The 22,281-nt window shown below is 49.0% G+C and overlaps 1 protein-coding gene and 1 non-coding gene across 6 annotated transcripts in view; one reads left to right on the forward strand and one right to left on the reverse strand.

The window, feature by feature from the left end:
- Dop1b (DOP1 leucine zipper like protein B) overlaps positions 1 to 22,281 on the forward strand; it is a 104,965-nt gene that overhangs the window by 7,984 nt on the left and 74,700 nt on the right. For all 5 annotated transcript variants that reach the window (XR_006850616.2, XM_058577234.1, XM_058577235.1 and 2 more), the window contains exons 3-4: positions 19,574 to 19,755; positions 20,458 to 20,628. Coding sequence is in view for 4 of the 5 variants with exons in the window: in XM_058577234.1 (XP_058433217.1) it covers positions 19,574 to 19,755; positions 20,458 to 20,628 (353 nt within the window). In the remaining variant the exon portion in view is untranslated. The remainder of the gene's footprint in view (positions 1 to 19,573; positions 19,756 to 20,457; positions 20,629 to 22,281) is intronic.
- On the reverse strand, positions 13,809 to 13,979 carry LOC124089301 (small nucleolar RNA SNORA67). The gene has a single exon (XR_006850702.1). It is a non-coding gene; the product is annotated as a small nucleolar RNA SNORA67 (small nucleolar RNA).

Below are 22,281 nucleotides of genomic sequence, written 5' to 3' on the forward strand. Positions count from 1 at the left end.
AGACCTAGCACAGCCTGGCCCTGGGCACATGGTCTTTTTTTTTTCTTTTTTGGTACCAGGATTGAACCCAAGGGTGCTTAACCACTGAGCCACATCCCCAGCCCTTTTTGTTTTTTGAGACAGGGTCTTACTAAGTTGCTTAGGGCCTCACTAAGTTGCTGAGGCTGGCTTTGAACTTGAAATCTTCCTGCCTCAGCCTTCTAAGCTGCTGGGATTACAGGCATATGCTGCTGCACCCGGCTGAATCTGTGGTCTTGAGCAGGGTTTCCCGGGCTTTTCCATGTCAGTGTCTGTGAAGCTCATGTTTACCACTGCATTTGTGTGCTAGGGCTGCTGGAATACAGTATCACACTGAGTGGCTTCAACCACAGAAATGTATTGTCTCACACTCCTAGAGGCCAGAAGTCAGAAATCAGAGTGGCATCAGAGCCAGTCCTTCTGAGGGCTGTCAGAGTCTGTACCAGGCCTCCCTGCGCCTGCTGGCTGCTGACAGTCTCTGGAGTTTCTTAGTCAATGGGCGCATCATCCTGATCTCTGCCTGGGTTCTCCCTCTGTGCTTATCTGTCCAAGTTTTCATTCTTTCCAAGGACTGTGCCTCTTCACCACCAAGGACCCTTACTCCTTCGCCCAAAGGAGGTGGGTATAGCCATTAGCCCCATTTTACCAGTGACTGTTGACCAACTTCCCAATGATACATAGCTTCTAGTGGTAACAGGGTTGAATTGTGTCTTCCAAAAAGAACATGTTGCAGTCCTGACCCCTAGAAGTAACTGAATTTGCAAATAGGATCTTTATAGAGACAGTCAAGCTAAATGGGTCATTAGGGTGTGGCGGTGATCCAGTCTGACTGGTCCTCAAAAGAAAGGGAAATTGGACAGACTTGCACATAGGGAGAGCACCCGGAGAGGACGAGGCATCCACCAGCCAGGGAACACCAGAGGCCGATGGCAACCGGCAGACACCAGGAAAGCCTGGAACAGATTTTGCAGCATTCAGAAGGACTGGCTCTTTTGGTACTTTGATGTCTGACTTTTGGCCCCCAGGAATGCGAGACAGTGCCTTTCAGTGGTTGGAGCCACTCAGCAGGTGGTACTGTGTTTCTGCAGCCCTAGCACACAAACACAGTGGCAAAACCAAGACACATGTATGCCTGGGTGCTGCGATGTGCCCCCAACACAGAGCTCCTGCTCCCATGGAGTGGGAGGCTTCATTGGCAGGACACAGACAACAGGCCACAAATATGTGATGGGTGCTGAACACCAAGAAGGAGATAATCCTGGGGTGTGGGGTGGTGAGGAGGAGGCCAGGTGCTGTTTTAGAGACAACTCTGATCACAGGACATGGAGCAGAGGCCTGAATGCAGTGGGCAAGCTGGCAGGAAGGCCTTCTGGGGCATAGGCCTGAGGGTGCATCATGGAGGGTGCATTGTGGGGTGCCTACTTCTGAGTGTCTTGCAGGTGCCCCTACATCTCAGTGGCTGCTGCTGCCACAGTTAACTCCCCACTCTGGATCTGAGTGGGGGTCTGAGGTGACATGTTCGCCTACAGGATGCCTGTTTTCATCTTGTCCTCTCTCATAGGCCCATCTGTTACAGTGTGGCACCTCAGTAGGGGACAACTATTTTAGCCATTCACCAGCAACCTTCTGGTGTCTCCATGACCTTGAGGTTGTCAAATAGTGCAATACTAGGGTTGAAGTGGGAGGACATGGCCTGGTTGGCAGTGGGGCCAGGTCTCAGGTCGGGTTTTATTCTAGAGTGGGCAGGGGGAGGAGAAGCCACTGAGAGCCCTTCCTGGGAGGACTTGAGCAAGGAGACCTGTCTTTACCTGTTAAGAGGATCCCTCTGGCTGCCATAGAGCACGGGAGTCCTGGTGGAGGTAGGCACCTGTAGCCCGAGAGCAGTGACTGGCTGAGGGTTTGGAGGCGCGGGAGGGAGCAAGTTGGGTCAGGGTAACTCTAGTTGTTACTGCTTCTCTGAGGCTTGTAGCTTCTGTGTTCTGTGGGACCTGGCGGGTGCCAATATGCATGGAGATTTTTCCTAAGGTTTAATGTGGTGGGATTTCTTAGATTAATGTATATGCACAGAACTCAGTTACTTTAGCATTGAATTAATAAAAACTGTTATGATGCAGATGCAAATCATACTGTGGGTTTGGTCAAGATGCTCTCTTGGTGGGTGGCTGTAAGCACAAACCATAGATTCAGAAAAGCAGATGCTTCTTGCTCAACCTTTTTTACTAACAGAAAACTGAGCCCTGAGAGGTCTTGCTTTATCCAACTCTAGACAGATTCTAATTGTATCATTTTACCAACTTGTTAAATTTTCAATACAATTTCTAGAATTTTTCTATAATATGGTATCACTGACTTTTTTTAGGGTATTGTGTAGCTTTTGTAGTTTTTAAGTGTGTCAGCATAATCAGGGTAGCTTTGGCTACTTGTTCATCTGAGACTTCAAGCCATCATCTAATTATTTTTAGATAAATTTTAATCAATAAAATATATAAAACAAAATACGATTCAGCTTTCAAAAAAGGAGTGCATCCTGTCATTTGGGACAGATGATGAAACTGAGGAAGGTTATGTTAAGTGCACTAAGCCTACCACAGAAAGATGGATACTGCAGTCTGAACTCCGGTGGAGGGAAGAATGCGGAGCTTTAGAGGTAGAGAGTCAAGGAGGGGGCCAGGGACTGGGAGCTCTTGGTTAAAGGATACCAGATTTCAGTTAGAAAGAAAGAAGCTTAGCAGAGCATGGTGGCTCCCAGCCCCAAAATGAAGGATAGTGAGTGCCTCTGGATTTAAAAGCTTATGACCAATCTTCTTTTTTAAAAAATTGTCCTTGGTAGTACCAGTGCCCCAAGTGAGCCATCTCTTTTTGCTGCTTTTGAGGACAGACACCATAAATCTCACAGATGGCCAGAGGCAGGTTTCCTGAACCACATGGACAGCTAGGGACCTTGGGCATCCCCGGACAGCTCCTGAAGTCTTCAGTTTATTTTGGTCTCCTTGTAGAGCAGAGCCTCCTCATCATTGGTCTTAGAATGAGCACCACAGTTCTGGAGGAGCAGGAGGCGCATGGGCTCAGGGCTCGGGCCAGGTGAGCTGTTCTGGACCTTTGCAGAGTCCAGGCAGGATCTTAATTTTCACCCCTGCCCAAATCACCCCTCTCCTCTGTTGACTGGTATCTGTTCACATAGAGCCACTCTAGTTCTGAGCCTGCCTTGTTCACTAGGACCACCACCACCAAACACCCCAGGCTGGGGGGCTGCACACACTTGGCTTGCTTTTCACCATCCTGGAGGCCAGAAGTCCAGGGTGAAGGTGGCTCCAGGTGGTTTCTCCTGAGGCCTCTTTCCTTGGCTTGCAAATGGTGTCTTCTCCTTGTGTTTGTCCCTCTGTGTCTGTATTCTGATCTGTTCTTATAGGGATACCGGCCCACCCTAAGGGCCTCGTTCTACTTAATTGCCTCTTTTGAGGCCCTGTCTCCGTATACGGTCACACCCTGAGATGTTGGAGTTGGGACTTCAGCTTGGGCATTTGCAGGCAACGTGATTCAGCCTGTAACCAGGTCTGAGGAGGTGCACATCGTCTCTGCACACACTAGCTTTTTTAAGAAAGCTCATTTCTGGTGGAAGCCCAGGTGGTCTTTCGTCACACCCCTGATAGAAGTTAAAAGGTCATTTCTTTAATCTCCTTCGTGCCCATGAGTGCCCTAGAGACCTTCAGTTCTTGCGTGTGCAGTGATGCAGTGATGCCCTGCATACTTAGCAGCCTGTGTAGACTGATACAGAAGAATTGACTCTGGACATCCGGGTCAGGGATCCTTCCTGATGATCTATGCCCACAGCCGCGCTCCAGAGCTCTGCGCTGACTGCTTCATGGAGGGTGCATTGTGGGGTGCCTACTTCTGAGTGTCTTGCAGGTGCCCCTACATCTCAGTGGCTGCTGCTGCCACAGTTAACTCCCCACTCTGGATCTGAGTGGGGGGGTCTGAGGTGACATCTTTGCCTACAGGATGCCTGTTTTCATCTTGTGCTCTCTAATAGGCCCATCTGTTACAGTGTGGCACCTCAGTAGGGGACTATTATTTTAGCCATTCACCAGTAACCTTCTGGTGTCTCCGTGCCTGTGACCTTGAGGTTGTCAAATAGTGCAATACTAGGGTCGCGGTGGGAGGACATGGCCTGGATGGCCTTCTGAGAAGAGGCCAAGTGGAGAGGATGCTGTTGACAACATACCGACTCCCTTCTCTCTTAAGTAAAGTAGCCTTGTGCTGAAAGTACACATAGGATCCATTTATTTCTGGCAGCATCCTGATGTTCTTGGCAGCAGAATTGAGAAGATGTAGCTAAAAGTATGGCACATCTAACCCTGCTTCTAATGGGTGGCAGAGGTTGTGCAGTCCTGGTTTGCCACAGTGACTGTAGGGCTCAGATGACATGACGTTCTGGCTCCATTCCCTACCCCAGGCCATCTGGAAGGAGCTGAGATTGTGCAAGGGCCTTGCCGACTTGGGCTTCATCAGCAGCTCGTGTGCAAGCCACTTGGACACTGTAGGATTGAGAGCGTTTCTCTTTGACGAGCAGAATTGACTCTGCATTTCAATTCTTGGTAGCTAGAATAAGGTCTTACTGGTTTTGTGTTTGAGTAAAAGAACCTTTTGCCTTTCTTCCTTTCCAAGCCTGCTAGAGAGAAACAGTCCAGGTTTGGACAGATGAATTAGCTCTCCACTTGCCTAACGACGAAAGCTCCTCTAGCAGAATTGAGTTTAGAAGGAAACTTCTAAAGGATAAAGGAAAGGGCTTGTGATCCACTTATGTGGTATAAATTCTTCTGAGAAAGTTATACAGCTAGAAGTGTCTTGCAGGCCTTGGTATGGAAGACACTATGTACTGAATTGCCACACCCACCACTGCCAAATTCATATGTTGCCGCCATAACCCTCAGTGTGACTCCCTATGGAGCAAGGTCTTCAGGTAATTTAGGTTAAATGAAGTCATTATGGTGGGGCCCTGAGCTGATATCACTGTGGCCTTATAAGAAGAGAGAGACACTCCCTCCTTCCTCCATTCCTCGCCTTACCCCATGTGAGGACACAGCCAGAGGCGGCTCTCTTCAAGCCAGGTGGGAAGAGAACTGAATCACCTGTCACCTTGATCATGGACCTCAACCTCCAGTACTGGGAGAAGTGAATTTTCTGTTGTTTAAGCCACACGGTATGTGGTATTTTGTTGTAGCAGCCTGTGTAGACTGACACAGAAGGAACTAAGTTAAAATTGGCTGTTTTTCACTCAAGGCAGCTGTTTGAACATGAATACCTGCTGTGATTTAAGCAGGTATTTAAGCCTAATATGGGCATTCCCATTTATTTATTTTTTAAAATGGTCTTTAACTTCCCTTTTTTTCCCTTCCCATTTTCTTGACATAAATAAAGTAAACTGCACACATTTGAAGTGTATAATTTGGCAACTGTTGAGATTTGTGTATATCTGGGTGAAAGTATTGCCACAATCAAGATAATGAATGTGTATCTGTCACCCCTAGAAGTTTCCCCATGCACTTTCATAACCACTTACTCCCTCTTGGTCCCTAGATGAGTGCCAATCTGCTTCCTATCACTATAGATTCGTTTGCATTTTCTAAAACTTTTATAAATAAAGTCATCTGTTTCTCTGATCTGGCTTCTTTTCCTCAGCAAAGCTATTTTGAGAGTTGTTGTGGATGTTGATCATTCCCTTTTGCTGAGTAAGGCCCATGGATATATACGGGTGGTTTATCCACTTCCCCGTTAATGGAAGTTTGGGTTACATCCAAAGATATAGGTTTAATTGTTTTAAGAAACTGCCCGACCTTTTCCCTAGTGGTTGTATCATTTTGCATTCCCAGCCTCAGTGGCTGAGGTCACAGCTCCTCTGTGTCCTCGCCCCACTTGGTAGGGTCAGATTAACTTCAGCCACTTCAGTGGAGTGAGCACCTCACTGTGGCTCTGCATTTCCCCCATGACAGAGGACTAGGAGAGGAGCACAGGTTGCTGTGAATGTGTTCTAGTCCTATGACATCCCCCAAAGATAGCCGCGAGGGTCTCCATAGTTTCATCGTGTATAGTAAAAAGTGGGAGGTAGCCACCAGCTGTAGGGGTGTGGTCATGAGGCAGTCTGTGCTAGAACAGTGCCCTGGCAGTCGCAGCCTTCCCGTGGGACAGACCTGTAGTCCACTGACGTGAGCACACGAGAAATGCTCATGAGGAAATGAGGGAGCAGAAAAGGCAGGTTGACACTTCTCTGTAGCCTCTTAGTCGCACACATGCGTGGACAAAATCTAGAAGCCCTTTATTGTTGTGCTAATGTATTTCCGGTTTTTCATGATTCTAAAGAAAGCTGTCATGAGCCTCTCTGTGCACAGGGCTGTTTACATCAAGGTGAGCTGGCTGGGGAGGCGTTGATGTGCCAGAAGGCCTGTGGCTAATGCTGTGGCCACAGGATCTTTTGGTGGCCTTATTTGTCCACTAATCTGTCTGCATGGATGCTGGGGACTCCACCTGTTAAGTGCTGTCCTTATCATGCATTGATCTGGAAGGACGGTTCTCTTTCCCCCCTCCTCACCTCCTCTCTTTCCAAATTCCTCTGGCATTTTCAGGCTGGGAACTTTAGAATCACTTGTAAAGTTTAAAAACCGTTAAGTGGGGAGGTTTGTGGACATTAGCTAACAATTATAGGTTACTCTGTGTGAAGAAGCGACATGTTTACACAGATGGGCCTTCCACGTGGGAATGTGGTGAGTCTCCTCGGTCATTAAGAAGTATTCACTTGTGACCCTAAGGATTTTGTCATTCTTCTCACATAAGTCCTTCCTGTTCCTCAGGTTTTTAGGGAGATGTTATGCATGCGTTTTGCTATCGTGACTGGATTTCTTTTCTGGGCGCACGTGCGTGTGTGTGCGCATGTGTGTGTGGTGCTGGAAGTGGCACCAGGCCTCACACAGGCTAGGGGAGCACTGTGCCGCTGAGCTGCACCCCAGCCCGCCTCTGTTTTAACTAGTTGGAGGAGAGGAAACCATCAACCGGTGGAACTGAGAACTGATTATCTTAGTGAATGTATTTGTTTTCTTAGGTTCTTGTCTTTGAGTTCTTCAGGTAGACAGGTGCACCATCCACCAATACTAAATTTGTGTATTTTTTCCTAATATTTTGCTAGCATTTTCTGGAACAGGGTTAAATAATGATGCTACAGTAACGTTAGCTGCTAAAACAAGACTAAAAACTCAGTGCTGTGTGAAAGCATGCGCAGGGGAGTGTTTGTGTGTTTTGTTTGTAGTGCTGCAGATAAAACCCAGGACCTTCTGCATGCTGGGAAGGGCTCCCCCCTGAACTGCATCCAGCCCCATAGTGATGTCCTGACAGGCCTTAGTGGCACATGTCACTTCCGCTCACATGCTCGAGGCACACCAGGAAAATATCTAGTGTGAACACATCTCACTGACAGATGGCCGGACTGCACCCCTTACTGCGGGACAAGGGGCACATGGTGTGAAGGCATATCCCTGGCACTGTCCGCCCTTGGCACATGCTAATAACTAGGAGAGGAAGGGCCTCTAGTGGCTCACCATTACCCCAACCCTCAGCTGCCCTCTGTCGCGTGTCTCCTTAAGGATCCGTCTCTTCCTTACTGAATTTATTTACTGCTTATCTTCGTATAGCAGACATGCATGTCACCTCATTACTGCTCAGTGTGCAGAGTGTCGACCTTTTTCCCAGCAGCACAGTCCCATCCTGTGCTTGTGGTGAAGGTGATACTCAGGCCAAGTTCTCCTCATGCTGTGGAAGTAAAGGGGCTAGAACATCATCTAATTCCCAGGTTCTGCTGGCGATGAAGGAAGGAGCAGGATTGGACCCTGAGGTTCACAGTCAGACTTGTCCTGCCTTCCCAAGTTAGGGCAGACTCCTGGTTGCCCCCCAGCAGCCGGTCACCCCTCTTCTGTCTTAGCCAGTGGAACTCCAGTTATGTGTAGGGGTCCAGTAGCAGCATGCTCTCCCCTGGTGCCCAAGTGGTAGATGATATGGTTCTAGGATGGAACCCTAATCTGTGTTCCTTGGCACAGATGAATTCAGACACAGCACACGACCTTCTGTGACCCATGAGAGGTGCAGGGAAGGCTACAGCTGGCATCTGGGAAGGATTTCCTCTAATACAAAGAGTAGTGAAGAATAGGCACTTGTGTTTTGGGTTGTTTTGTTGGCTCTTCTGTGTACTTGTCGGAGAATCTAATGCCCGAACCCATGGCCACTGACAGGAAGAGACAGGCTGCAAGTCCACTCGCCTTTGGCAGCACATAGGTACATAAAACTCTGGGTCCTCTTAGAAGCCCTTTGCATAAGCCAAAGACAGCCATGTGCTGCTCTGGACCAGGCCTCAGCTCAGCCCAGTGGACATCCAGGCTGCAGGGGTTACTGCCCTTCGCTGTAGGGGTTTATTAACATTCTAGGTTCTCTCTGCTGCCTGCTGGTGTCACCCGTCCCTCACCTCCATTGCAGCAGCCAGAAATGTCTCCAGACATTGCCACCCCAGCTGAGGACCTGCCCTAGATCTCTGGTCTCGTGAGGTAGTGGGTTTTCTTCATTTAAACCTGTGCAGTTAGGGAGTCTGGTCTAAAGCCCAGCGTGTCCTCACTGAGCCCAGGACCCTGGACCACCCTTAGCGCATTGGAGCTGGAGCCTGTTTCCTGTGGGCTCAGGCAGGCATGTTGTCTGCTGATGTGAAGGAACCTATTACCCTTAAAAGCCACAGTGTCCCCCATCAACCCCTACCGTTGCCATCTGCTTTGGAGGGCTGCTGCCTGGGATCAAGGCTTTTACCACATGATTGCAGAGGTTTCTAAGGCAGAACCTCGTATTTTCACGAGGGCGTGTTCTTGCAGTGCCGCCTCTGTGGCAGCCATGGTACTCTACCTCCTTGTCCTGAGTGTCCTTGGACAGTTTTAGAGCTGCTGATGTTTTGGAGAGGAGTCAGCTCTGGCCTTGCATTGGTCTGGAGGAAGCCAGAACTATTCTTTGTCACGTTTCCTGTGCATTGTTAACCACCCCTTCCCACCCAGCCACAAAGAGCTCTGCTCCTGTGCACATGGCTTGTTTGAGGGACAGGGAAGCAAAGGGAAAGCACCGAGGAGGAAAACCGTGATCAGGTGGATGAGGCTGAGCAGGCCTCACAGCCTTAGGGAGCTGTGTTTTCATGTCCCGCTGAGACTCTGCACTACACTCTGGTGCCCTGCTGCCTAGCCTGTCACCTGCTGCAGAGCCAGCCCACTGGGGAGCCCCCATGCATTCCAGAGAGGAGGATCTTGTGCCAGTGGGAACCAGAGCTCTGGAGGCCATGTCCCCAGTTCTGGGAAGCCATTCTGAAGCCATCCTACCTCCGTGCTCTCAAGGAACCAGTCCCACTCTGGTCTCCAGGCATGACTTTTGAAGAATATTGACTCAGCTGGGAATACAGCTCGGTGGTAGAGTGCGTGCCTCACATGTACAAGGGCCTGGGTTCAGTCCCCAGCAGCAAATAAATAAGTAAGTAAGTAAGTAAGTATATGTATATATAAATATGTATATATTGACTCCTACCTGTGGAATTTTGGGGACTGAAACCTGTTTGGGATTTGTGATGAGACGGTTCCTAAGATGTTCTTTCCTCTCTCAGCTTGAACTTTAACAGGTTATTGTTAACTATATTATCTGCATGTGGATCACAATACATTTAAATAGAAGGAAGGTGACGTTTCCAGGTGCCACATCTATTTCCATTCTTCTGTTAGATCTCTGACACACAGGTATAAATATTGAAGTATTTTGCTAGTCAGGGTGACACATGCCTGTTTTCCCAGCTGCTTGGTAGGCCGAGGCAGAAGGATCTTAAGTCCAAGGCAATCTCAGCAATTCAGCAAGACCTTTTCTCAAAATTTAAAAAATAAAGGACTGGGGATGTAGCTTAAGCCCCCAGTGCATCCCCAGTGTCTCTGTGTGTGTGCATCTTTCTCTGTCTCTTACACACACACACACACGTAAAGTAAGAATTCCAGTGTTCTCTGTGGCGTGTGTTCTGAGGTTTAGTCTGGGTTCTGAGGGTACGTTTTTTCCCTGTCTTCACTCTCTTTTCCTTAGCTTCCGACAAAACTCGGTTGCCTCAACCTCCTACCGCCACTTCTGAGCCCGCTGGCCGTTAACACCACCACCACCCCTGCCCCGCAAAATAGTGTGATTTCCTTGTAAGCCCCTGTAACGTGCTTTTCCAACCTCTGAACTCGGCCCCATTCACCCATTGGTAAATGGGTGATGAAGAAACAGAAGCTCAGCAGCTCGCTTGGCTGTGGGCTGTGTGGATAGCATTTCTATCCTTCAGCTGGGTCATCATCTGCGGGGGGTCCCCCCTTGGGGTGGAGCCAGGCGGGCTCAGGGAAGGATGTGATGCTGTCGAAGAATAAAAGAGGAGTCTGAAGCAGGGAGAGCGCCGCCCAGTGTCACAGCTGTCCTGTATTTTTGTGGGAAGGTAGGACAGTACGGGTTAGAGGTGGTGCTGAGTGGCTTTAGGAACCTAAATGGAATAATCGCAGAAGGGGGCACGCAAGTGGTGTGCTGTGGCCTGTGTGATGAGGTAGCAATGTGTTTGTCACGTTGTGTTGTAACAAGTCGTTTTCTGATCTAAAATGTTGATACCGAGGTCATCTTAACCAAGAGATTGGGAGCATCCTGTGTGGTTGGAGGGCCTCTTGCTCATGACCCCTGGTGCACATATGTGCATGGGGGGATAGGTGGCATGTGTGTGCACGTGGGTGTACATGTGTGGTGTGTATGTGGGTGTGTGCTTATGAGTTTGATATGTGTATGTATCAGTGAGTATATATATGTGTATGCATGTATGGGGGTGTCTGTGTGGACTGTACCTGTGTGGGTGTGTGTTTACATGTGTGCGCACATGTGTAAGTCTGTGCTTACACATATGGGGTGCACATGTGTGAGTGTGACTGTGTAGAGCATGTGCATGTGTGGGCGTGAGTGTATGTTGTGTGTTGGGTGTGAAGGTAGCTGTTGCTCACATGTGTATGCGTGTGCTACTTATGTGTCCATGTTGCATGTGATGTGGGCGTGTGTGTGCTTGTGGGGGCAGACACCTACATGTGTGGAACGTGTGGGTGGGCATGCATGTGTGTGTTCGTGTGTGGCAAGTATATGCCTGGGCGGTCTGTGTGTGTAGGTGTCTGTGCATTTGGTGTTGCCCCTGCGAGGCCAGGAGGTGGACATGGACGCGTGCCTGTGTGCACCCCTCCTCTCTGAGGCCAGCCTGTGAGTGGTGGCAGCACACATTCTGTGTGAGGAAGCCTCTATGGAGTGTTCAGGTGACCCTCAGGGGGGCAGATGGAGCTGCTGGTGTCTAGTTTCGAGCTGGGCTGTGTGAACAGGCTCGGCAGTTCCAAGACCAGCACTCCCTCCCTGCAGAGCCGGGTCAGGCAGTTGCACAGAGGGGCTTCTAGAGCCATCAGGCCAGGCCTGCCGGACTCCCTGGCTGCCTCCATCTTCCCACCTGTGCCTTTGAAAGTCTTGGTTGCTTGTCCATGTGGTGCCCTCTGCCAGGAGCGAGGCCTGCTCAGAAAGCATGAGTCAGTATTAGCTAGAGCAAGCCTAATCAAGGAGGTAAATGGATTCAAAAGAAGTAAAACACTCTTAAGAAGAATTTTAAAGAAAAAAACAAGTGTTCTAGTGCATCTCTCACTGGCGTGGAAGGCAAAGGGAACCCAGGAGTTCCATCCCTCACTAGTGGCTGTCTGGCAGCTGGGGTGAGCTGCAGATGGTAGCTGCCCAGAGCTGGTAACTAGGACTGGCTGGCCAAATGCAGCATGGCTGTGTTCCAGCTGGTGACCTTTTTGAGAAGGAAGCTCCTTGTTTTAGTAGTTCTGACAATGTCCCTCCCCCAGGTAAAAGTGACCTCACAGGTGCCGGTGGGACCCAGCTTCCTGCAGTGGCTCCCAGGGCCCTTGCTGACGGACCTATTTCTCAGCTTCTCTCTCTCTCAGCCCCCACCTCCAGCCCCCAAGGCACCGCCATTCAAGGAAAGCATGACGCTCCGCTCGGGCTGTGGGGCCTTGGCTTGCTGTAATGTGGCAAGTCCTGGCCAATCTGTTATCACTCAGGTCTGTTCTTTCCTTTGTAAAGGGCACTGCTGGTGTCCCTTGGCGAGTACACAGCCAGTGTTGAAACTAGTGCCACCTGTCAGGTCTGACTCACTGTGCCATCTCACAGCTGCGTTTCATGGCAGGAAAAGAACATCCTTATAAATATGACTGACTTCCAGAGGGAGCAGGCCCATATCTCATGTGGTGAACACAGTTCCTCCTTTGCTTGAGGAGACAGGCTTCCAAATGACTCACGTTTTTTTGTGGACAAATATTTGGCTACTGGAGCCATGTCATTGCCCTGTGCAGGGGCAGGTTGGGACTCTCTGCTGAGAATGTTTTTTGTTTTTTTAAATATTTTTTAGTTGATGGACCTTTATTTATTTTTATGTGGTGCTGAGAATCAAACCCAGTGCCTCACATATGCTAGGCATGCACTCTACCACTGAGCCACAGCCCTAGCCCTCTGAGAATTTTTTTTTAATATTTATCTTTTTTTTTAGTTGGAGTTGGACACAATACCTTTGTTTTATTTATTTTTATGTGGTGCTGAGGATCGAACCCAGGGCCTTGCACGTGCAAGGTGAGAGCTCTACCACTGAGCCACAATCCCAGCTCCCTGCTGGGAACTTTTAAAGGAAACATTTTTTAAAACTGATTTTACAGGCTAAATAAAGCATTTTTAAAATCAAACATAATTCTTCCTCCTTCCCACCCATATTATTAATTTATGTTTATTTAAAAACATTTGTAATTGAAGTAAAATACACATAATATAAAATTTACCATCTTAACTATTTTGAAGTCTGTTGAATTACCTTTTGAGTTCATGGTCTAGTCTATTGAAAATTTTCATTGTAGTTCCTACATGGACCCCTTCTAAATCAGCTGGAGAGTCCTGGAGAATATCACACTGTCAGATTGTATAATGCCAAAGGAAAACATAGGTATTTTCTTGGGTGAAACAAAGTGAGATAACTTTCCTAGCCTTTGGGAATGATGTTGGGTTGTAGTTCAAGGCTCCCCCCACCCCCTTATTTTTGTTTTTAAATATTCTTTTAGTTGTAGATAGACACAGTATCTTTATTTATTTTTATGTGGTGCTGAGGATCGAATCCAGCTCTTCACACATGCAAGGCAGGTACTCTACTGCTGAGCTACAGTCCCAGGCCCCCACCTTTTTAAATAAACTTAGATTTTATTTTTTGTATTTTTTTCTTTTGCTTCAAAAAGTGACATTTATTCAAAGAAAAGAAAAAAATTGACAAGGTGTCCATTTCTTGGCTCCCTTCCATCCCCTTTCCAGCTGATCTCAGCCCCCAGGATTGAACCCTGGTTGGAATTAGGTAGCAGGACAGCCTCTCAGATAAGGTCAGCAACATTAAGGGGCATCTCTTCAGTGGAGGTGTTGTAGAAGGTCTCAATGTCTCAAAGAGTCCTCTGTCGTCTTCTGCTACCATGTTAATAGTCACACCCTTACAGTCAAAATGCCCACCTTGGCCAATTTTGTGGATGTAGTTTTCCCTGTTGGTAGGAAGGTCATAGTTGATGACTAAAGAAATCTGCTGTACATCAGCGCCTCTGGCCTATGTCAAGAAAGATGGCCAATTCAGCCTGTGGATTGAAGATATGATCCATCCAGAGGAACTTAAATATGCATGTTTGCAGCCAAAGGGAAGCAAAAGAAGTTAAGTATCCTCTGTCTCCCAAAGACCTTAGGTAAGCCAGGTTTTCTTCTGAGTTCCTCCTTTCCTGAGAGAGGCACCTTTCTTGTGTTTTGTAAATATTTGTTTACTTACTTATTGGTGCTGGGGATCCAGCCCAGGGGCCTGTGTATGCTAAGTGTGCACTCTGCCACTGAGCTCCAGCCCCAGCCCTTGTTATTTTAAGATCAATCTACTAAGCCTACAAATATAAAGAGGTAAAAAATATTGTGATTATATCTTAATTATAGTTCTAGAAATGCTTGGAATGGTACAGTTCCTGGGTGAAATAAGGAAGTCTAATTTCCCGTTTAATTGTAGCTTTTCCTTCCCATATAGCACTTTCAAAGTGTGATTTTGAAAACATCGCCATTTTTCCTTCCAGGTTCATCTATTTCTCTGATGTATTTATTCCCCAGTTGTAGGACATTTCTCCAACCTACCTATATTAGGCTGACTAGCCAGCCAATCTGAAAACCCCACCCAAAACATGAAACAGCCCTGCAAGTGTTTGCTGAGCTTTCTTGCTGGAGAGGATTCTTGCCAGAACAAAATGCCCGGTTAGAGGCTGGAAAGCGAGAGACAGAGGGTAGCCTTTCCGTTCGTGCCAGGATGTCAGTCCTGGCAGCTCTTGGAGAGCTGGGGGTGGATGAGAATGAGGGAAAGTCTGGGAAGAGAGGCTGACTTCACGTGTGGCCCAGTTTTAGCCCAAGGGAGAAAAAATCACCAAGATTGCACAGGAGGGCAGGTGCTCTTGCTTTGTCCAGCGTTTTGAATCAGGAGAACAGCTTGAGAGTTGCCCGTGAGCTATGGCTTCCTTTTTAACATCCCAGTGCTTCATGACTTCACTTTTTCTGAGCCAGGTTTCGTGGGTCATAATGTCATTTACCCATGCAGGTGCGAGCTGGCTTTGGTGTAGGGCAAAGGGTGAAGAGGCTTCCAGAGAATAAGGACACCCACCAGAACTTTAATAGAATTTACTAGTTCATTAAGGAACACACACACACACATACACACACACACACACACAGGAATCAGGAGTTTACAAGCCCTTAGAGCCTAATTAGAAACTGAAGCTCACTCTCAGTTTCAGATGCTAGACTGTGGCCATGGGTCTCTTGAGGGTTTGCTGAAATGTGTCCCCTGGTTCTCTGGTCAAGAAGGAGTCTTCAGTTTGGTGTGGGAAAGGTCTGTTGTGGAAGTGACACACAAGTTTATGGTTTATGTAGCCTTAGCCAATGTGAGCAATTGCCATGAAACTGAATCTTTTATATTTTTAATTGTAGTAAAATATACATAATATAAAACTTAGCATTTTGACCTCCCCCCCCCCCCACACACACACAGGATCTTGCTGTGTTGCCCAGGATGGCTTTGAATTCCTGGGCTCAAGTGATCCTCCTGCCTCAGCTGTCCAAGCGGCAGGGATTGCAGGTGCACATCATTGAGCCCATCTTAACCAGTTTTAAGTGTACATTCATGGGTTGGGAGTAGCTCAGTTGATAGAGTGCTTGATTCGCATGCACAAAGCCCTGGGTTCAATCCTCAGTACCACACACACACACAAAAGTGGTAGCATAGCATTAAAGTGTATTTGTGTTTTGTGGATGTCACCACCATCCATCTCCAGAATGTTTTCATCTTCCTGAACTGAAACTTTATACCCATTAAATAATAACTTCTGTTCCTCCCTCCTCCCAGACCCTGGCAGCCTCCTTTCTACTTCCTGTCTCTCTGAATTCAGCTACACTAGGGACCTCAGCTAAGTGGAATCACATGATATTTGTTCTTTTATGACAGCTCCCTTCACTTAGCACCGTGTCCTTGGGGTTCATCCAGGTTGTAGCCTGTGTCAGAACTTCCTTCCCCTCTAAGCCTCAGAATGTCCCACTGTGTATTCACATTTTGTTGATCCCTTCATCATCAGTGGACACCGGGCTGTTTGTCATTGGCAGTGCTGTGTATACTGCTGCTGTGGACAAGAGGTTGCAAGTATCTGCTAACGTCCCTGCTTGCAAAAGCACCTTTTGGATATATATCTAGACGTGGGATTGATTGATCTGATGACACTTTGATAAGCAAATGAAATGTTCAGTCTCTGGGGGAGTCACCTCACTGTTCTCCACAGTAGCCACGCGGTATGCATCCCCAGCAGCAGTGCACAGTGTTCAGTATTGATCCTCCCAGGCAAGGGCTGTTCCTTCTAGAATACCTTCTTTTACAAAAGTAGCAGCAGCTACAGATAGTATGCTCCATCTCCCCTAATAGAGAGGAGGCATGGAACACCCAGGTCCTGCAGAAAAGTGTCCTCAGAAGAGAATGTGGCTGGCCATGTAGGCCAGGCGCCTTGGCTCCTTTCCAAGGGCATGGGCAGAGGAACTTCTGAATCAGTGGGTCTAACCAAAGAAATTGGGGCAGTGGAGGACCCCATCGAGCTCTGAGCTTTTAGCATCCAGAAGGAGGGAATAAATAATGGATAGCTCTTTCTTTTGTAAGGGAACTCTTACTACTGCATCCAAAAGATAAGCTTCTGCTCTTGCCATCCCACTGGGCCATGCATCCTCCCTCTGTTCAGCGTGTCCACACAGCTTGGTACATGCCTTTCCTGCTCATCACCTAGAAGCTGTCCTGAACGTCGTGTTGCTGCTGGGGTCTGACAGCAGCCCCGATGCTGTATCACTTGCCTGTCCTGCACCTCGCTTCATCTTGTCACGGTGGACTGTCATCTCACATCTGCACAAGGAGAGCCAGTGCAGTACAGTGAGGTACTTAGATCACATTCGCATAATTTCTGGTTCATGATACTGCTTTTACTGTTCTGTTTTGTTATTGTTTTCAGTGCCTGACTTATAAATAAAACTTTATTATAGATTGTATGTATAAGCAAAAATAGAGTATGAGAGGCTCATTATCTGTGGTATTGAACATCCACAGGGAGTCTTGGGACACATCACCATACAGATAGGAGGGACTCTTATTAATTTGTCTGAGAAGGAGGTGATCTTGATGTGATGGTTATGCTGTGGCAACAGACAAGCCTTGAATCTCAGAGACCTTTTTTTGCTGTGCTGGGGATGGAGGCCAGGGCCCTGTGCACACTAGGCAAGTGCTCTGCCACTGAGCCATATGACTTTCACACCTGGTGTTCTTCTGGCTCACTGGGTCAGCAGCTGGTTTCTGTCTCTCCAGTTTCTCAGGACCCAGGCTGGGGTCTTTTTTTTTTGTATTGGAGTTCCAACCCAGGGTGCTTTACCACTGAGCCACATTCCCATCCCTTTTTTTTTTTTTTTTTTTTTTTGAGACAGGATCTCACTTAATTGTTTAGAGCCTCACTAGGTTGTTGGAGCAGGCCTTGAACTTGTGATCCTCCTGCCTCAGCCTCCCAAACCCCTGGGGTCAGCCTCTGTTTCTTTTTTTTTAAGTTTTAAATGGACACGATACCTTTATTTTGTTTATTTAATTTGTTTATGTGGTGCTGGGGATAGAACCCAGTGCCTCACACATTCCAGGCAAGTGCTCTACCATTGAGCCACAACCCCAGCCCAGCCTCTGTTTCTTGATCTTAGAGTGGTCAGAAGGCCTGACAAGCTCTGAGTTGGCTTTCAAAGCCCAAGCCAGAGTCAGCTCACAGTGCCACTCACCTCCCTGGCTGGAGTAAGTCCTGTTGCCATCCTGGGATCAAAGGGAAGAACAATGGGATCCTGCTTTGCACAGACTGAGGGGAGCAAAATACCCACAAATCCTAAATGCCATCTGAGGGACTGGACATCTGTGGCACCAGAAATAGCAGAAGTCCTTAAAACTACACTGAGCAAAACTGAGATTAGAGAAAACCATCTTATCAAAAATAACTTCCAGTGAAGACAGCCTTGAGCCCCCTGCCCACACCACGCAAGCAAGCCACCAGTGGTAGAAAGGACTCTCTGGGAGCATGTCCTCTGGGCTGGCCAGGAGCCACACTTGCTGTAGCTGGGTGACAGCTCCTGGCCCTCCTGCCTTTCTCACGTTTGAAAATGTCCCTTGTGAAAGTGCCTTTCCCTTCCAGTGCCCGTGCGGCCTTTATCTGCAGCATCTCTGTTTGTTCTCATCCTCTGTTGCAGTGTGTGACTTAAGTGGCCTCCTTGATTTTTTTTTTTAACATAAACACATTATTCAAATTATTTTGTTGGTTTTCCCTTTGTTTAAAATACTAGGTTTTTTATAATGTCTTAAAATATTTCTTGATGATTGAACCCTGGCATGCTCTACCAATGAGCTATATCCCCTAACCTTTTTTAAAATATTATTTTGAGGCAGGGTCTCACTAAGTTACCCAGGCTGACCCTGAACTTGTGATCCTCCTGCCTCAGCCTCCTGAGTGGCTGGGACTATAGGCATGCATCTGTAATTGTATTGACTTTGAGAGTTCATGTAGGCCTCAGGCCTCTGATGACACATGTTGTTTTCCTCTCCCCCTCTACCTCCCACATAACCTGAGTGCGTGTTAGAGGAGGGACCATTTTCTTTGTAAAAAGACAGCTGTCATGGCCTGCAGGGCACATGGCCCAGGGCGGCCATCCTGGCCAAGTGGAATGCAGTTGGCATGGCAAATATTCCAGCCGCCTGCTCTGGTTTAGGCACTGCAGGAAGTGCTGAAGACAGCAGAGATGGGTGATAGTCGGGGTGAGAGGACAGGCGAGGAGCAGCAGCAGGCCAGTGGGACCCGTGGACTGCTCTGTGTGTGGCGAAGGCTAGATCTGGAGTGTTAGGGAGCAGTGAGCAGCACAGGCAGGAGCCAGGCCTGGAGGCCCCTGGGTGGCCCTCAGGCAGCTTGGAGTTCACCCAGGGGCTTTCGTCGACTCGTGTGGGAGGATGTGTTGTGATGTGGGTGTGCAGCACAGCATCAGACCCTGTACCGCACCACGGAGACATCAGCTATTCCCAGCCGCGGGGCTCTGCGGTGGTCACTTGAAGCTAGGAGAGCAGCTCTGACCTGCTCATGCTCTGGACCCGGTGTCTTGGCAAGGCACATCACATCCTGCAGACCCTTCTTGCCACAGCCCTGGGTCCCACCCCTGGACACCTCGCCTGAGACGCCATTGCTCATCCCAACGGGGTGGTGGCGGTTTTCTGCGATGGACACTGGATCCCTCCCAGGACCACCCCAGCTGGTGTAGATGCCAGGAAGTGTGCCCCCCACCCCCACTCAGTGTAGGTGAGCCCCCACTCAGAGCCACCTGGCTGGGCAGCTCAGCAGAGAGAGTGTGAAGGAAGACACAGCCATCTTCCTGTCCCCGAACAAAGCACAGGGCTTCCTTGGCTGGCACAGCAGGGCTTTGCTAGGGACAGGGGGTGTCTGCCCCACGCCGCCTGTCTTCTGCTTGTCTTGAGTGTAGACTGGTTTCTTCTGGAGCTGGAGGTTCACCAATCCGTCATCTGCATGTGGTGTCCAAGGTGTGGCTAAGAAACCTGCTTGATGGTGACACGGTCACGCTACTGCCTTCCTCCTCCCCAGCATTGGCTAGGGGCTTTCCAGCCACTTGTAGTCCCAGAGCCTAGCTCATGGCCCTTCCTAGGCCCTCTGGGTTCCACTACATCCCCACCCGTCACGTTCCACTACATCACCCCGATCTGCATGCCGTCTTGGGGCCACACCGTGGCCTTCCTCACCTCAACAGATTGACTGTGCGTTGCAGATATCACCTCCGCCTTGCTCATGTGCTTTTCCTCATTGCGCAGGCTCTCCAGAGCAACCTGAAGTATTCCTTGTTGCCCAAACGCCTGGTTATCAGCAAGAGGTTAGCTCAGTGTTTGCACCCCGCCCTGCCCAGTGGAGTCCACTTGAAAGCTCTGGAAACCTACGAGATTATCTTTAAAATTGTGGGGACCAAATGGCTGGCCAAGGACTTGTTCTTATACAGGTATGATTGCTTCTCTGCCGTAGACTTTCTGTTACATGAGCAATCCATCTTTCAGTTCACAGGATTAAAAAATGACAAGCAGAATGCATGTGGGGGAGGGGTGCATGCACACAGGTCCTAAGCCACCACTGGGAGGTGACTGAGGGTCACCTTCCAGAGCCTCTGTGGCCAGTATGTACATGTGTTTGAAGGAGAACCAGAGTATGCATGCAGCTTGGTTGCCTGCTCTTTGCTTAACAATATCTTATGACCATCTCATGGCCAGCATGCATCTGTATCACCAGTTCAAATGGCAGTCTGTTTGTTCTTGAAAACTCCTTTTGCTGTGTGCCGTGGCACATGCCTATAATCCCAGCAGTTTGGGAGGCTGAGGCAGGAGGATTGGGAGTTTAAAGCCAGCCTCAGCAACTCATCGAGACCCTAATGAGACCCTGTCTCTAAATAAAATTTTTAAGAAGAGCTGGATGTGGTTAAATAGTTTAGTGCTTCTGGGTTCAGTTCCCAGAATGAATGAATGAGTGAATGAATGACCCCCTTCTGCGCCTGGGCCTGTGGCTCAGTGGTGGTGCTTGCCTGGCATGTGCATGGCCTTGGGTTCCATCCCCAGCACTGCAAACAAACAGAGACACTGCCTCCTGCAGGCCGATGTCCTCCTGAGTGGTACCTGATTCTCCCCAACCCTCCCTTTTCTCCTTCCGAAAGCTGCGGTCTGTTCCCGCTCCTGGCGAACGCCGCCATGGCGGTGCGGCCCGTGCTGCTCAGCCTGTATGAGAAGTACTTCCTCCCGCTGCAGAAGCTGCTCCTGCCCAGTCTCCAGGCCTTCCTCGTGGGCCTGCTGCCCGGCCTAGAGGAGGGCTCCGAGATCTATGACAGGTGGGTAGGCCTCTTGCCCAGTGTGACGCTTGGCCTGTCCAGGCCGGGGTTGTTCTGCTGCTTTACAGGAGACGGCGAGAGAAGCACCAAGACTCGAGCAGTGGGGGAGGGTGCTGCGGGAGGTGGATGGATGCGGCTCAGTGTGGTCTTGGCTTCCTGGCACTGCACTGTCTCTCTCAACAAATGGGGCCGTCCCAAGCAGAGCGATTAGACCCTATACCTGGAGAAGTGTAGTGGTTAATAAGGGAGGCCATGTACAGGGTTCCACTACATCCCCACCCGTCACAGAGGCACCAGGTCGTCACAGTTGGAGCTGGAGAAGGCTTGATGCAGCTGCCCCTGAGGGGGACGCAGACTGCAGGGCGCCTGCAGCACGCACCCTGCCCACACCCTGCCCACACTCTGCCCCTCGTCCCCCGGCCTCCTGTGCTCTGAGAACTGCCTCCACCACAGCGAGGGTGGGAAGGTGGGGAGGAGGCCCAGGCGCATGGCCACAAGTGCCAGACCAGGATTCTAAGCCATAGGTGTCACGTTCTAAAGTCCTTCCTCGAGCTACTGAAGAAGAAAGCAAAGCCAGATTCACAGAGCGGCGGGGCTAGGAAAAGCGACCACCTTGGCCAGTTTCAGCAGCACCTTGAGAGACTTGTAAAGTCAGGAGTAGGAGTTCACGAGGTTTTCTTGTTGCTGCCTAGGAGTGGGGGAGGGCGTGTGTCCACTCAGACTTTTGCAGTAGAAGCAGGGTCCTTTTTTTTTTGAGAATCATGAAGAACTTGTTTCTGGCCTGCCAACACTTGACAGTGGCTGCAGCCATCAGCTCCTGTTAATGGGACCCATTCTAAGGGCCCCACTGCAGGGACTGGTGGTGACTGGGCCTGGAGTTTCCCCTTGGTGACAGGGTGCAGCACTTGCTTTTCCCTGTGCTGAGGTATAAGCCACCGCACCCTGGCCTGTGGCATTGGCCATGACTGAGAGCTGCAGGGGGCTGGGGCGGAATGCAGGAATCAATCCAGGCCCCACTTGGAGTGCTCCTTCCCCTAGACTTGAGGAAACCTAGGAATCAGGTGGCTTGGGCTGTTGTGGCCAGGATTTGACAGATCTAACCAGAGGTTTGCACTTCAACCATCCAAGGTTTCATGCAGACCAGGTAGTGACTTTCCACTTCTCAGTGGAGAACCCACCTTTACAGTCACTTCATTAAGAGGAGAATCGGTCTTGTTGCCATTTTAATCCTGGCACTCTGAGCTGCATCTGGCAAGTAGTGAGGCTTGGGTTCTGGGTCGAGTTATGAATGGTCAAGGTCACATTGGAGGTAGTTGGAGTCATGCCTCTTGACTTCTAGTCTCAGGCTTTTTCCAGAAGTTCTGCTGCATTCATGTTCTCATAACAGATGTGTGTGTGTGTGTGTGTGTGTGTGTGTGTGTGAGAGTGTTTGCGAGTGCGCATGTATATTTTCTTTTATCATCTGAGGGTGGAACACATTCACTCCCCAAATGTATTGCTGTCTTTTAAATCTGTAATTGTGAATCACACTAGAAGTATGTGTTAGCTTTTTGTTGTTGTGACAGAATACCTGACAGAAATCAACTTAAAGGAAGAAAGATGAATGGCTCCATTACCATGGGCTTGTGATGAGGCAGAGCTTCCTGGCAGAGA

The sequence above is a fragment of the Marmota monax genome, unplaced genomic scaffold (genome assembly GCF_021218885.2).
Source record: "Marmota monax isolate L192 unplaced genomic scaffold, Marmota_monax_Labrador192_F-V1.1 WCK01_AAM20220418_F8-fsc00125, whole genome shotgun sequence".
NCBI lineage: Eukaryota > Metazoa > Chordata > Mammalia > Rodentia > Sciuridae > Marmota > Marmota monax.